This window comes from Nicotiana tomentosiformis, chromosome 6 (assembly GCF_000390325.3).
Source record: "Nicotiana tomentosiformis chromosome 6, ASM39032v3, whole genome shotgun sequence".
In the NCBI taxonomy this organism is placed as follows: Eukaryota; Viridiplantae; Streptophyta; class Magnoliopsida; order Solanales; family Solanaceae; genus Nicotiana; species Nicotiana tomentosiformis.
In genome coordinates, this window is record NC_090817.1 from 115,825,012 (window position 1) to 115,827,054 (window position 2,043).

General features: G+C 47.1%; 1 protein-coding gene across 1 annotated transcript; it reads right to left on the reverse strand.

Moving 5' to 3' along the window:
• Positions 1-891: 891 nt before the first annotated feature.
• On the reverse strand, positions 892-1,788 carry LOC138894632 (uncharacterized). Its single transcript, XM_070179343.1, has 2 exons — positions 1,675-1,788; positions 892-1,332 (listed from the first exon to the last, which is right to left on the reverse strand). The coding sequence occupies exons 1-2, from the start codon at positions 1,786-1,788 to the stop codon at positions 892-894; spliced, it is 555 nt and encodes a 184-aa protein (XP_070035444.1).
• Positions 1,789-2,043: the final 255 nt, after the last annotated feature.

The following is a 2,043-nucleotide window of genomic DNA, read 5'->3' on the forward strand; positions in this document are numbered from 1 at the left end:
GAGTTGTGCTTGGCTCTGTCCGTATGTCATAGTCACTGTAGGTACCATTCAAGCTCCTTCTCGCTCCATAACCAAGAGATGTTGGAGGTAGGGGTCGATCAAAGTATGACAATGTCTAAAGAACTCTTGCCCTAATATGATGTCAAAGATATCCATAGCGGTTATAGTAAAGTTTGTCATACCTTTCCAAGTTCCCAATTTGACACCAACTCCATTAGCTACCCCACGAGCATTCTGTACTTCGGCATTCACAGTCTTAACGCGAGAGGTTGTTGGAGCAATCTTCAATTCTAGTCTCTTTGCGGCAGCCTCAGTCACGGAATTATGAGTTGCTACAGTATCTACCATTACATGAGCAGGCTTGTTGTTGGTGGTGAGATCCACGTACTGATTGCCATTCTCGGTAGGGTGGATAGATTTCTTCGTGACAGCACCGCATAATCCGATCATTCCCAACTGTGCGGTTCCCGAACTCTCTCCTTGCGGCTGCTCCTTCCGTTCATGGACCATGGCGCTGAGGCTCTTTAGGTTGGGACAATTCCTGAAGCTGTGCGGCCCTCCGCATATGTAACAACCCTTCTTCTCGGCATGCGCCTTCTTCTCGGCATAGCCCTGACGACCACTCAACTTTTTGGAATCTTGAGTCTTGTAGTATTGTTGTTGTATCTCCTTGCTTTTTCCACGGTCTCCCCCACCTTTGACATTGTTAAACTTTGATTCTTTGCCTTTGCCTTTGTCGTGCTTATCATGCCTGAAATCCATCAATGATTCGGGCTCCACTATGGCATGGTCTATATCTGCGACTTGCTGGCATTGCAACTCCTGCTTAGCCCAATATTGCAACCCGTCCATGAAGTGGAACAACAAGTCATTACTGGTCAGGTTGGGGATTTAAAGCATAAGGGTAGTGAACTCCTTGACATAGACACGTATGCTCCCTGTTTGCTTCAACTCCGTAAGCTTGCGTCTTGCCTCGTATAAGACATTGTTTGGAAAGAACTGTCGCTTGCACTCGGATTTGAACTGATCCCACGTGCTAATAGTACATAGACCTTTATCCACGTCAGCCATCTTCCTTCTCCACCATAGCATGGCAGTCTCTGAGAGGTACAACACTGCAGTGTTGATCATAGCCTCGTCGTCCCTAACTTTGCCGTGCCTGAGGTAGTTCTCCAAGTTCCAAAGGAAGTTTTCCACTTCTTGTGCATCACGAACACCTTTGAACACTGGAGGTTTGGGAGCCTCGATCTTGGCCTCTCTCGTGACCATAACATTGCTGGCTGCTTCGGTCATGACAACATTGACATGCTCCTCGAGTGACTCTATCTTTGCCTACATAGCATCGATAGTACTCAAAGCCTTCATGAGTCTGCACTCTAAGGTGGTGATAATTTGCCTTAGTTCCATCTCGGTTCGTGTACGTCCCTCCAAGTCATTTCGGATACTCTCAATATCTTCAAGAGTGTGCCCCTCAAGAACGCTAAGGGTGCCTTTCACCTTCCCCAAGCATTGGCCAAAGATCTCCACGGCGTCCATCCCCGCGTTCATCTTCATCACTCACTCTTTACCGAGCGAGACGTCCTCGAGCAGGACCTCCACTTCATCCTCGCTCGCCTCAGTGGCAGATGGTTCTTGGGATGTAAGTCATTCGTTTGACACAAGCTCGGGTGGCACCTCCTGACTCTTGTTGGTGGCATTTCTCTTTTTGTTACGGCCGCTCTTGCCAGCAGTATCCTGGATGACATCGGCTTGGGTGTTGGCAGCATTAATTTCTTCGTCGTTCGTCATTCCCTTAGTTGCAACTTTTGCTCTGATACCACGTTGTCATGTCCTTAGTAGTTAACTAAGTACACGTGCGACACTTGACAACTCGCTCACGATCTTGCACAACTTGCTCATGTTCTTGCTATGCCAAGTCAGCCTTACTACACTCAAGATCGCTAAGAGAGTGGTAGAAAGAACACAAGAGAATTATTAAAGAAAGCTTTATATAAGAGAGAACTTGAATTGTTTGCTTGGTGAATTACAAATGAATGGTCCCCT